At 40.8% G+C, this 10881-nt stretch overlaps 1 protein-coding gene across 3 annotated transcripts; it reads right to left on the bottom strand.

Annotated features, from left to right (window-relative positions):
• Nucleotides 1-596: 596 nt before the first annotated feature.
• On the bottom strand, nucleotides 597-10422 carry LOC127771505 (uncharacterized). Of its 3 annotated transcripts, none has more exons than XM_052297424.1 (13): nucleotides 10325-10422; nucleotides 10067-10245; nucleotides 3338-3481; nucleotides 2976-3249; nucleotides 2780-2882; nucleotides 2501-2630; nucleotides 2329-2410; nucleotides 2130-2250; nucleotides 1908-2062; nucleotides 1323-1818; nucleotides 1157-1236; nucleotides 1003-1077; nucleotides 597-853 (listed from the first exon to the last, which is right to left on the bottom strand). In XM_052297424.1, exons 8-13 carry the CDS (start codon nucleotides 2247-2249, stop codon nucleotides 835-837), a joined length of 945 nt encoding a protein of 314 aa, XP_052153384.1. In that variant the 5' UTR covers nucleotide 2250; nucleotides 2329-2410; nucleotides 2501-2630; nucleotides 2780-2882; nucleotides 2976-3249; nucleotides 3338-3481; nucleotides 10067-10245; nucleotides 10325-10422; the 3' UTR covers nucleotides 597-834. The 3 variants fall into 3 exon arrangements, with proteins under 3 accessions (XP_052153384.1, XP_052153386.1, XP_052153385.1); XM_052297426.1 differs by having other exon boundaries at nucleotides 1323-1520; nucleotides 1638-1818; nucleotides 2501-2882; XM_052297425.1 differs by having other exon boundaries at nucleotides 2374-2410; nucleotides 2501-2882.
• Nucleotides 10423-10881: the final 459 nt, after the last annotated feature.

Raw genomic sequence — 10881 nt, forward strand, 5'->3', positions numbered from 1 at the left:
GCTGCAAGACGAAAAGCACGGCAAGGAAACTGAGCTAGTAAGAACGGCGATGTAGAAACTGTAGTACTGTAGTATGGGATACTGGAGAATAGAGATCTTTGATGCTCTTACCTCAGTTCGTGGAGATGTTTTATGCTTTCTTGTTGCTCTTCCCTTGCTGGAAGAGGAAAAGTGAGCAGTGAGCAAGCACAGAGAGAAAGTGAGAAGTAATAACCAGTAGAAATAGCTAGGTAACTGACATGGCTACATTGGTTGTTGGGTTCAGTATTGAATACATTTCTTGAGTTGTCTTGTCACATATGGCAGTGAACTGTGGATAGCGATATTGAATACGCAGGCATATAACATTTGATGCTAGTAGCTTTTTCTATCACCTCACTTCCCTAACGTATATGATTTAAAAAGTTAATGATGTAACGTGCTATGTGTTCTCAATAGATCACATAGCACTATACGGAAGCAAGAAGAAATTGCTATATAGCAAGAAATAGTTTGGAGCAAAGAGGAACTCAAACCGTGGAGAAAAAGGACTAAATGGTAGAATGCAATCGATAAATTGGTTCCAATTGCTTTGAATAGAATTCATGGTTATCAAGGCATGCCCATGATAACTACAAATACTGGCAGCAATACCAAGTGGAAACTTCTATCTCACACATAAGCTATGAAATTACATGACAGGTTGAAGTTTTGAAGACATCAGTAGATTCTACTCAATAGGAGCCAATCTTGCAAAATACAGTTTGCAGGTTACATGCCAGGAAGGATTTAACAGAGCACGGTAACAAAAGGCTCTCTTCAGCTGCAACTGTGTATGCTCCATCCCATGGAAATCTAAGTGGACTCCTGGGCACTGTAGAAACGAATAGAAATGATATAAGAACCTATATGCAATGTTGTCTGCTTTCTTGAAACTGAGAGAATGTAGAAACAAATAGAAATGATATAAGAAGCTATATGCAATGTTGTGTGCTTGCTTGAAACTGAGAGAATAAAGCTTACCCTGTTTCCTGTTGCTCATCATTATCATTTCTGAAGAGTTTCCTGGCTGCAGTGCTTCCAGGTGAGGCTCTTGTCCTGTTCCATATTTTGGGTGCAGTTAGGATTTTTGTGATGTCTGATCGAGTAACAACCATAGGAATTTGATATAGCCTACCTCTTCTTTGTTCCTTTGGAAGTGCTCTGGGCTGCACCTAGACCAGCAGCTTTTAGCGTTGCAAGCGTTGCATTGTCTTCCTGTACACCGTGTTTACTTTGTTAGATTGCGTACTGTATATCTATAGCACAGGTATGAACAATGTAATAAATGCAAAGGAAAATACCTCATCCTTTACTATTGCAGAGGCTTTGGTTTCCCCCTTTTTTGATGAACACTCAGAGATAACATCAATTCCTTTTGTTGGAGTAACCATAGGGCCACTGATTCCAGCAGAAGGAGTATCTGGAATTGATTCTTGGCCGATAGAAAATCCTTCAGAGGTAGCCGAAGACATTGCTAATATAGGGTGCCTAGCAGATGCCTGTGATAGTGAAGGAGACATGAGTAAAAGCTGATTCTGTGGGCCATCTCCAGTGAGAATATTGTTGACCTGGAAACAAACATTTCCAGTTGACAGAGTTGTCTCTGTTAAGCTAACATTGAATGTGAATTCCTTTTCCAGGAGCCCTGCGATTTCCTTTGGCATGAACTCCTCACCAGCAGGGTTGTCATCTAATAAGATATCAACTGATTTGCCTATCAGCTTTTGTGCCATACGTCCGAAAAGAATAAACTTTGTATCAGATGTCTGATCGCCAGCTATGAGACTAAGTTTGAACCTGTGAACGGTAAAGTAAGGGAGGATGTGTGAAATCTCTACTTAGCAATCGATTTCACTCACAATGCAATGTTTGTCACACACTATTACCTTGGGGAAGCAGGCACAGTTGGTGGGCAGTCATCGCCAAAGCAACGATAGAGGTAACCATATGGTTTTGCTGTCCTCTTGCACTTGTCACATGCATTGTACCACCAAGGGCCATCTATTTTCTTGATAGTAACTGTGACGATGAACTCGTTCTTCTATGAATCGATATGTGTTAGTATGCAGAAAATCTTGTTAATATATGAGTAGTAAGAAGAAATTTACCTTGTATTCGAAAGGATTTAGATCTTTGATCTCAACAATTGTCTTTTGTTCAGCTATAGCACGGATCGCGTTCAATGGAGGCAAATCAAGCCACTTGACAGGTTCATGCTTGTCTTTCATGCTGTTGTATAAAACAGTAAACATATAAATTAACTATATGTGTGTCTAATAGCTAGCTAGTTTAACCTAATAGAATTACCTATCTCTGAAACTCTGTATTTCATCACAGCCAATGTTGATGTACCATTTGCATGCATTGTTTCCTGATAGGTAGACCTCCCCTACACAGTTGAAAGGTGCAAATAATGAAGTGTAAGATGTGATGGAAGAAAAGAGAAAGCAATAATATAAGATGTAGCAAGGAAGCTTACTTCTGAAACCCTTGACAAGTGTCCCAACAAATATAACTATTTGTGGTTCCTTTGCCCTTTTGCAAATACTTCTTCTGCAAGAAATTCAGTAGCACGGTCTCCCCAGAGCGAGATGTGGATAGTATCATTGCTAGTAAAATAGGGTAGTAAGAGTTGTTTAATTATGTTGTGTGGGAGTGGTTATCAGGTTAGTAAACATGTCAGGTTCAGAAGCATGTGATGTCAGAAATGTATAAAATAAGCAAAGCAATATATTTGTAAGAAGCAGATAAATCTAACTTTGCATCGCGCATGTGAACGTTGCGCTTCAGGCTATCAGCATTCCTTGTGCACGAACGAACAGATGTTATAGATGTAATCTCAGTGATCACCCCAATAGTATCTGCATGTTGGCAATTATTTTGTGTCATGCAATGTACTGAGCATATAAGAATCAATTGAGTATCTAGCTATTTCTATAGAACAGAGATAGTACCAATGAATGAATCCTTTTTGTCCACAAGTGATGGGAACTCATTGAAGCTTTTCAGTGTGTAGACATATGAAGGAAAGCTGGATGGCGGCTCCAAATATTCTTCAACTTTTGTCCATTTTGTGAAGGAGATAGCAAACTTGTTTGCAACTGGCCTGTAGGTTTTGTTACGTGGCTTGACTCTATAGTATGCCAGATAGTAGATTTTTCCTTCAGTCAACAATGGCTCAAAAATCTCATTGATATCGGGGAAAATCTGAGCAGATATGCTATTCCCCTGTGCAAGCAAAAGCAGTATGTGATCAACACTTTGCTACAATGTGTCATATGAAAGAAAAATCAACATGGGCAAAGAAGATTCAGACCGTCTCATCAACTAAGACCAAAGCCTTGTGCAGCAGTTTTGTTTCATTACTTGCATCGCAGAACTTCCACATACGGGACAAGCGAATAAAGTGGCAACTTTTGCTGCCGCCTAGCTCGAGCTGAGATATCAAGCAGTCACCCATCTGTTTATACATAAATAAAAGATCGTGTTAGTTCTGGATATGCAATATATGTAAAATGGTGGATGGAGTAAAATAAAGAGAGAGCAAACATCAAATCACGTACAAATCAAACACACTGAGGAAAGCACAAACAGAGCCGAAAACTTAAATAGAAGAGAAATCATTCATCGAATTTACAAATAGCTATGTATCATGGTCCTGCATCGGAGAAAATATATGTGATGTAAGTTTTTTTTTATCTGAAAACTTGAATAGGCCACTGTCACACTGTTGTAGCATACCATTGATTCAAGTGATCTATGAATCTCATGGTACACCACATTCCTAGTCTCTGAAGCACATGATTCATTATCATCCTCTATGAGGATTTTAAGACCAGACCTTGAAGTTGCTCTTGATATGACCACATATAGTTGCCCATGCGTGAACACTGGTTTTTTTAGGTAGACACCAACATGCGACAGTGTTTGCCCTTGGCTTTTATTTATTGTCATCGCATAGCAAACACGAACAGGGAACTGACGTCTTTGTAGTGTGAAAGGCCATTTTGAATTTGTCGTGTTTAGGGAAATTCTAGGTACAAAAACAATCTCTCCAATTTTAGATCCAGTCAATATTGTGCGTTGAAGAACCCATTCACCGAGCACATTGATCAATAATCGTGTTCCATTGCAAAGCCCCATTGATTGATTTAGATTTCTTAGCAGCATAATAATCACACCTTTCTTAAGAACCAAACGATGATTTGGAAAGTTATTAACATTAATAGAATTGGGAAACTCGGTTGGGTATAACAGATCAAGATCAGGTATGTGTTCAGATGATTTGGCAATAGTGTCACAACTGAGATATTCCTTTTCTTCACCAGGTAGCAAACCAACAACGTAATTATTAACGTCATCAACAGTGCCGTTGTTTGGACAAACAATAGCACGGCATGACAGGTATGTAGGATCTGTGTGATTGTGCAACAAATCAGGGAAAACCTCATCTATAAGTGCAGGTATTTTATCACCATCGGTTTTAATCAGCAAGTCCTGAGGAATCTCAACCCATGTTGGCTCAGTTTCGCCCTCTCTTTGAGTCGCAGGCACATCACCATTTCCTATATGAAGCACCCATTTTGCAAAATTATCAAGTTCATCTTTTTCTGTTTGTGTAAGCCCAGATCTAAGCAATCGCATGTTTATTTTTAGTGAAAGGAGCTTAACATGGCGCCATAATGGTGAATTTGTTATAGATGCATCGACAATTGAAGCCCTCGAACCTTTCTGTATAACAGGCAAAATCTGCCTGAAATCTCCACCAAGAACGATTACTTTTCCACCAAATGGCACAATAGCATTCGCAGTTATCATGTTCAGACAATAAATCTCGTAACGTTCTATCTAATGCCTCGAAGCATCGTCTATGGGTCATGGGTGCTTCATCCCATATAATGAGTGAAGTTTTTTGTATGAGTTCTGCAAGAATAGTTCCCCTCCTAATACTACATATGTTGTTCTCGCTAATGTCAATCGGGATCTTAAACCTCGAATGCGCTGTATGGCCACGTGGGAGCAACAGCGAAGCTACACCAGATGATGCAATTGCAAGCACAATTTTTTGTTCGGAACGGATTTTTGATATGATTGCGTTCCATGGGAATGTTTTGCCTGTACCACCATGACCATAAACAAAGAAGAAACCTGGCTTTTCAAAGCTAACACGGTCAATAATGGTATCGAAAACTTTTCTCTGGTCGCTGTTTAGTTGTGGGATTAAGGCACTTGCATGTAAGGATAAAGCGGTGCAGTCGAGGGTTAGTTCTTCATCAAGTGGCCTATTCCCAACTATGTCATCCGACGTATTGCTCCTTTGAGGAAGGTCATAATCATCTATGCATCCACCACTATTTGCAAATACTGTGGCCAGTCCTTTAATAAGCAATGACATTAGCTGGTCATGTGGCACAATGTAGCAAGGGTTTGAAAGAGCATTTCTAAGTCTACGTTGAATGTCATCTGTAAAGTAGAGCCAATATTTATTGAAAAGTGCATGTATGTCACCAACAGAACAGAACATGACAACCGTGACAAATAATTGTCTAAGCTGAAATGAGGTCGCACTTAAAATAGACTCATCAAAAAGCAAATGCCATTCAGCATCACTGTCGAGCAGGCCTCTTGCTTCACATGCTTCTCTAAACGTGGAATATACCACACCATTGAATGTTCGAATATAAGCGTAGCTACATGCCCCTTTGACTATCATCAGTAACATTCTTAGGTAATGGAGTTCACCAGATGTTGAGCTAACATAATAGATTCTGCCAATTTTTACACATGGTGTCCTAGGACGCCAATGTCGTGAGCTATTATCCCAGCTAAATTCTTTTGGGAAATCACAGTAGGTTAAATTTCGTCCAGTTGGGTGTTTTTTATTAGCCTCAAACCATTCAGTTAGCATAGTTTTATTCGCAGCAGGGCTGTGAAATAATTTTGTAAGATCAGTTCCTTTCTTGTATTTCACAAAGTTCATTCTAGGCAAGTGCACTGTGAGACGTTCAACAGAAGGCAATCTATAATGTATCCCAAACTCGTAGGCTCGCCAAAAAGCCTCGCATGTTGATAGAAACCTAGCATCTATGTACTGTTGTATTTCATTTACTGGTGTATCTTTTTGGCTCTCTGCTCAAGCAGGATTTGTCTTGTCAGATGCCTTGTCTGTTGTTTCAAAGTATACCTTCGTTCTATCAGAGCCCTTTGTCACGTACTTAAAGACATACTTTATCATGTTCGATTTGTTGCACCATTCAACATTTATGTGTGCTTGATATTTTTTTAGCAATTTCATATTGTAAGGAACAACATTTTTGTTATCGAGTTTGAGACCGTTCTTGACAACATAGCGACCATCATTACATCTCTTGTAAACAGTGAAGCCAAACTCATCGAGCATTGTTTCGTCTTGAAATGATTTTGGGAAATGCTTTGAGCAAGAACCTTTTTTCATGCATGGGCAGCTTTTATTGTCGTCCCCACAAGGGCCATGTATCATGAATTCATCTACCAATGCATAGCCAATGGGATCAGTTAGAACATCAGGTATCTCAGCTGAGATGAAACCGTCAACAATAATTGGGTCGAAGTCCGCGTTCCTAGCAGCTAACCATACAAGGCAGTGTATATGGGGCAGGCCTCTTTTCTGGAACTCTACCGTGTACAAAACTACATTGTCAAACAGAAATTGGTAAGTATCATAACAAATTAAACATGAAGGATTTTTTTTAGGTGGTGGGCAGACCTGCTAAAACAGGACCAAATGTGTGCCCTTCCTTAATGTCTGAAATGAATTCATCAACCTTCATGTTGAAAACCCGCACTATCATATCAGCTCTATCACTTGGTACTTGACCAGGCTCGAAAAGCAACGCATCATATATTTCTTGCCATTTAGAGTTGCATGTGAATGTCACAAAAAGATCAGGGAAACCTAGAACTCGACATATCGCCATTGCATCCTGATAATTCTGAACCATGTATCTTCTCCCACCAGTAAAGCTTGATGGAAGAACATATTTCTTTCCAACAGAATCACCTGTTGAAAGACCATGGTCTATAGCGTCAACAATTTCTTGTACACATTCAGTGCATAGGACAGGTTGGTGGTCAGCTATGAATTGTAGTCTCGATCCTTCGACAGTTGAGTATGCATCAACAGTTAGAGAATCACTCAGCCTACCACAACAAGTGTATGGGTTAGGCTTATTAAGTCTGTAGTGCATTCTATATATGTAATACTCAAGCATAGTGACATATCGTCTCGCTGTAGGAGCCAAACTTCGGAAATCAGTATATTTGATACCAAGATGGAAACCCCTATCTCCATATGGGAAAAGCAAAGGGTATGGCAAAGCCATGTAAGAAGGGTGTAGTGCAGAAACTTGTCTTAATCGATTGTCTTTGGATTTTACTAACACATCGTAAATGTATGCATCTTTAGAGTAGTCACCAACTACAATCCCAGCTATCTCACCATTGGAAGGCAAATTGTACTGAACCTCGTCCTTAGCATTGCAACCCATGAGCCTAAGAACAATATGCTGGTCTCCATGTTCCTCCAATCGTTCTTTTGCATAACGGAATGACTTAACCAATTCGTTGTGCTTGTCTAACATAGACCCTAGTTTTTCAATGATTTGTTTATCAGGAGGGCCATCACTGGATGATTCTTTATCAAATATATTCATTCGGTTAGTTGTTTCGTTGTCAGTATCATAAATATATAGCTGAGCAAATTTGGGTGGGGCACCATGTTTTGGTAGCAAGCTTCCTATAAGATGGTGGACCACGCCATTTATCTTAAAAACACAAGGTGATGAGCCTGTATTTATCGATCTATCAATATCAGCCCCTAGTGAGGTAAATGCAAAGAGAGAGTTGTAGGAACGAATTTGTCTAAGAAATCGTTTGGACCGAGCATCGCCATCAAACTTTAGTAGTTTAGCTAAGAAAGAGGGAGGATGTTTCAATTCAGGCAGGTCAATTCTACCTCCCTTGCAGCAAAGGTTGTACACAACCTTTCTCTTGGACACCAAAGATGATTTCTTAACTCTTTCTTGATACCAGAACACAGCACCACAGTATGGGCACTCGTGTGTTGGGCCACCATAATATGAGCGTTCAGGATAGAGAGCTACAAGTAAGCAACATCAAGGGAACATGCAAAGTAGGGGAAAAGGACATATATGGCTAGAAGTCAGATAGTTAACCTTTGAGTGATTCAATATAATCCTTAGGAATCGGCAAAATGTCATCGACACACGGGTGAGGACCTACTAAGTTGAATATAACATAAGAAAAATAACCAATCTACATTGAACTAACCCGCAAAGCCTTTGGTATGTAAAAACAAAAGATGGCGTCTCCCTCTATTGGTTGCAGCGGAAGCTGAAGGTATATCAAGCAATGTTCTCTTTCCTAATATGATCGGTCTTAGAGCAGAGCTTTTCGTTGGGAATTCGTTGTAAAGTAAATGTGAAAATTAGCATTCTGTGCTCACTCTTTGTATGCATGTCCTCTCCGACGCTCTGTGCGGCAAGCAACATGTTGTCTACAGCATTAGCTGGCACAACAGTAGCACCAAACGAATTAGCAGGCAATGTCTCAGCACTGGGAGCAGATTGAGCAGCTGCACTTCCACACTGATCAACCCCACCAAACACCGGGCTTGCTAAATAACCTAAATACACACACTGCAATTCAGCATTGGGAAACTAACAAAGAGAGGACATCATTCAGACCATAACTGTTGATTGCTAACCTTGACCTAGTGCCAGTTGACGACGTTTTCTACTATCACGTGCCCGCTGGACACGACTTGACGATGCACCCAGCATGATAACAGATCGGCTACACACGCATAGAAATGGAGCATGCTAATTCCACATCACAGGGAACAGGAAAGCAAAAACCGTGCAGCAAAGTATAGGATATTAGTACTGTAACGAATCAAAGTAAAAGGGAACCAATCTATTATCAAGGCATCCATTACAACATACATAGATAACATATATGCCAATTAAACTGCAACATAAAAACGACCATAAAACTAACTGGTAACACAACGGCCTAAAACCCAACTCACAACGTAGCACACGAACGGGCAGGATAACGTATGGTGGACAGGAATAACCACCATAGTGGCATCTACCATAGTGAAAAATCAGACAAGTTGTTTTCGTCCAGAACAAACCTAAACCACATAGAACTGAAGTCCCTCAGAAGGAAATTATTGTGGTCAGCATGCAAACCATGTGGTACCCTAAACTGAGCTAAGCACGCAGATGCCGAAAGAGCTAAATCTATAGCTTTCATAGCCATCCTTCTATATGTGACCATAGACGCGTAGTTGTAATCCTGCACAACAAACCCGTATTTAGATTGGAGGAACCGAAGTGCCTCCGAAGCAGCGATTTCGTGAGACATATCATATGGCTCGGATGCCACAACCCAGAAGAATCTGCACTCTGCATTTCCCGGAAAACCGGCACACGGAAGCAGCAGTTCAACTCCCGCAAGTAGGGTGCCGTCATTCCCGAGCTCCCAAAGGTAGGAAACGAAGGGCACACCACAATGGTATGCGACGGCATTGAGCAAGGAGACGTACAACACCCCAACGGACATCATCTCCGTGGCTGCAAAGCTGCAGTGCGGATGGGAATGTAAAGACGGTGAAAGAGAAGGCAAGGAGTAAAGAAGAAAGGAGGAACCTAGAACCCAGAGTCTCTGCCTGTGACTATATAGAAAGTAGTATACGCACGTCTAGTTAACTGGGCTGTACAGTACTCTCTTTTTTTTTTTGGCCTATGTGTGCAAGCGTGCGTGGCAAACTAATTGTGCTGAACAACCACACCAGGAAAGGAAGGAAAGAAAGGCAATATTAAACAGTCAAACAAACACTCAGACAAACAATGGCAAAAGGGAAAAGAACGCAGCAGGATAAATAAACTTCAAAAAACGAATGAAAAGAAAGGAAAGGAAAAAATGCAGCGCAGTATGAAGGTATACACAAAAGGGGAAAGGAAGAAGTCTCGAACGGTACCTCACAATGGCAGAAGGAAGCAGAGGAACAGGCTGAAGAGCAAAGATCCGATCCCGAAAAGCGCTACCGAGCCCCTCCTATTGCCGGTTGAAGCTGAGCAAGTATTCCAACCAACAGATGAGTGAGGAGCACGCAGCAAGATCAGAAACCAGCATCAACAATCCTCGCAAGCGGAATCACTGCATACCAAGAATTAGTCCATCATAGTGAAGAAATGATTCGTGAGAGGGAAGAGAACAAAGATGATCTAAGAGAAACCTGAAGAACTCCATGGCCATGGGTTGTTCCGGAGCGGGGACGGATTAAACACGGCAAGAGAAGGTGGTAGTAGAAGGCGTGTGTTTTTTTGCTCTAGCAGGACAACGCATCGGGAGCATGCGTGCTGAGTGCGTGCTTTTGTCCAATGGACAAAAGATTGAACGTGACTGGACAGGGCGAGCAGGACCATGCAAAAAAAGTGTTAAAAATGTAACTCGGTAACTTTGGGGGCTATAAAACCAAAAACGTGAACTTTCGATGCTATATAACCAATTTTGCCTAAAAAAAATGGTACTCCTCAAGCACTAGCACTGTAAAATTGCTCATGTAATTAAGTATAGGAAAAAGTACGAATTATCCCCCTGAACTATCGAGGTCGACCGAATTACACCCCCGAACTCGAAAACCAGACATTCAGCGAGCAGCGCCCTGTCTCTCCGATGACAAGTTAATCAGCTTCTTGTTTAATTAGTTTAGTTTTCTCTTGAGATTCTTCCTGGTTTATTGGGCTTTGAAACCAAAAAATGCAGTGACGATGCATGTGGAGATTATGGTTA

This window comes from Oryza glaberrima, chromosome 4, assembly GCF_000147395.1.
Source record: "Oryza glaberrima chromosome 4, OglaRS2, whole genome shotgun sequence".
Classification (NCBI taxonomy): domain Eukaryota; kingdom Viridiplantae; phylum Streptophyta; class Magnoliopsida; order Poales; family Poaceae; genus Oryza; species Oryza glaberrima.